Source organism: Octopus bimaculoides, chromosome 13, assembly GCF_001194135.2.
Source record: "Octopus bimaculoides isolate UCB-OBI-ISO-001 chromosome 13, ASM119413v2, whole genome shotgun sequence".
In the NCBI taxonomy this organism is placed as follows: Eukaryota; Metazoa; Mollusca; class Cephalopoda; order Octopoda; family Octopodidae; genus Octopus; species Octopus bimaculoides.
In genome coordinates this window covers 56,268,395-56,269,316 of record NC_068993.1, presented here as the reverse complement: position 1 = coordinate 56,269,316, position 922 = coordinate 56,268,395, and the positions used below count along the sequence as shown (strand labels likewise).

General features: G+C 35.2%; 1 protein-coding gene across 1 annotated transcript in view; it reads left to right on the top strand.

Moving 5' to 3' along the window:
- The first annotated feature begins 274 nt into the window (after nucleotides 1-274).
- LOC106875994 (protein SGT1 homolog) overlaps nucleotides 275-922 on the top strand; it is a 17,543-nt gene continuing 16,895 nt past the window's right edge. The window contains exon 1 of the mRNA XM_014924340.2: nucleotides 275-406. Within this exon, the coding sequence (XP_014779826.1) occupies nucleotides 381-406 (26 nt within the window). The 5' untranslated portion in view covers nucleotides 275-380. The remainder of the gene's footprint in view (nucleotides 407-922) is intronic.

The following is a 922-nucleotide window of genomic DNA, read 5'->3' as shown; positions in this document are numbered from 1 at the left end:
TCTTCCACCACAATTTTCTCTTACTTCCTGTTTCTGTTGTACTTTGTAATTCAAAGGGTCAGCCTTGTCACACTCTGTGTCACGCTGAATATCCCCGAGAACTACGTTAAGGGTACACGTGTCTGTGGAGTGCTCAGCCACTTGCACGTTAATTTCACGAGCAGGCTGTTCCGTTGATCGGATCAACTGGAACCCTCGACGTCGTAAGCGACGGAGTGCCAACAACAACAATGAGATAAAGAAGCAGAACAAAGACCACAAAAAAAACTAATAAATAAATAAAAGCCGAGCGCCATCGTAGAGAAAGGGAGATAACTTTTGCCATCCTAAGGAAGTTTCCAGAAGATTTCCCAGAATTCCTCTGCTTCGTTGCTAGCAACATGGACAATTGTGATTCCTTGTTTTCGTATGTCTCACTTTATAATATATTTATATATGTATATATATCGTATATATTTATCTGTATATGTTTATATATCTATCCATGCACTTTACTATCATTTGTTTTAACTTTCAGCTACGATATCGTTTTATTTGTGCTTTTCACAACTTAACATCCATTTCAACTCTCTCGCCCCCTAAGCACCCCTTTAACCTTTTCAAAACGGTGTGTGTATACATATGTATGTATATATACATATATATCTATGTATGTATGTACAGACGTGTGTGTATATATGCATGCGCGTTTTCTACAAGCATGTTACATATATATTTATACAAACAGACACTTTTTACGGAAAAGGCCGATATTTAGGGCTCATACCGAAACATCACCACTATGTTTTATTTTTAAACGGCATATATTTATATATCTGTGTGTTTATATATTTTTATGTGATTGTGTATCGCTCTCTCTCTCTCTCTCTCTCTCTCTCTCTATATATATATATATATATATATATATATATATATATATATA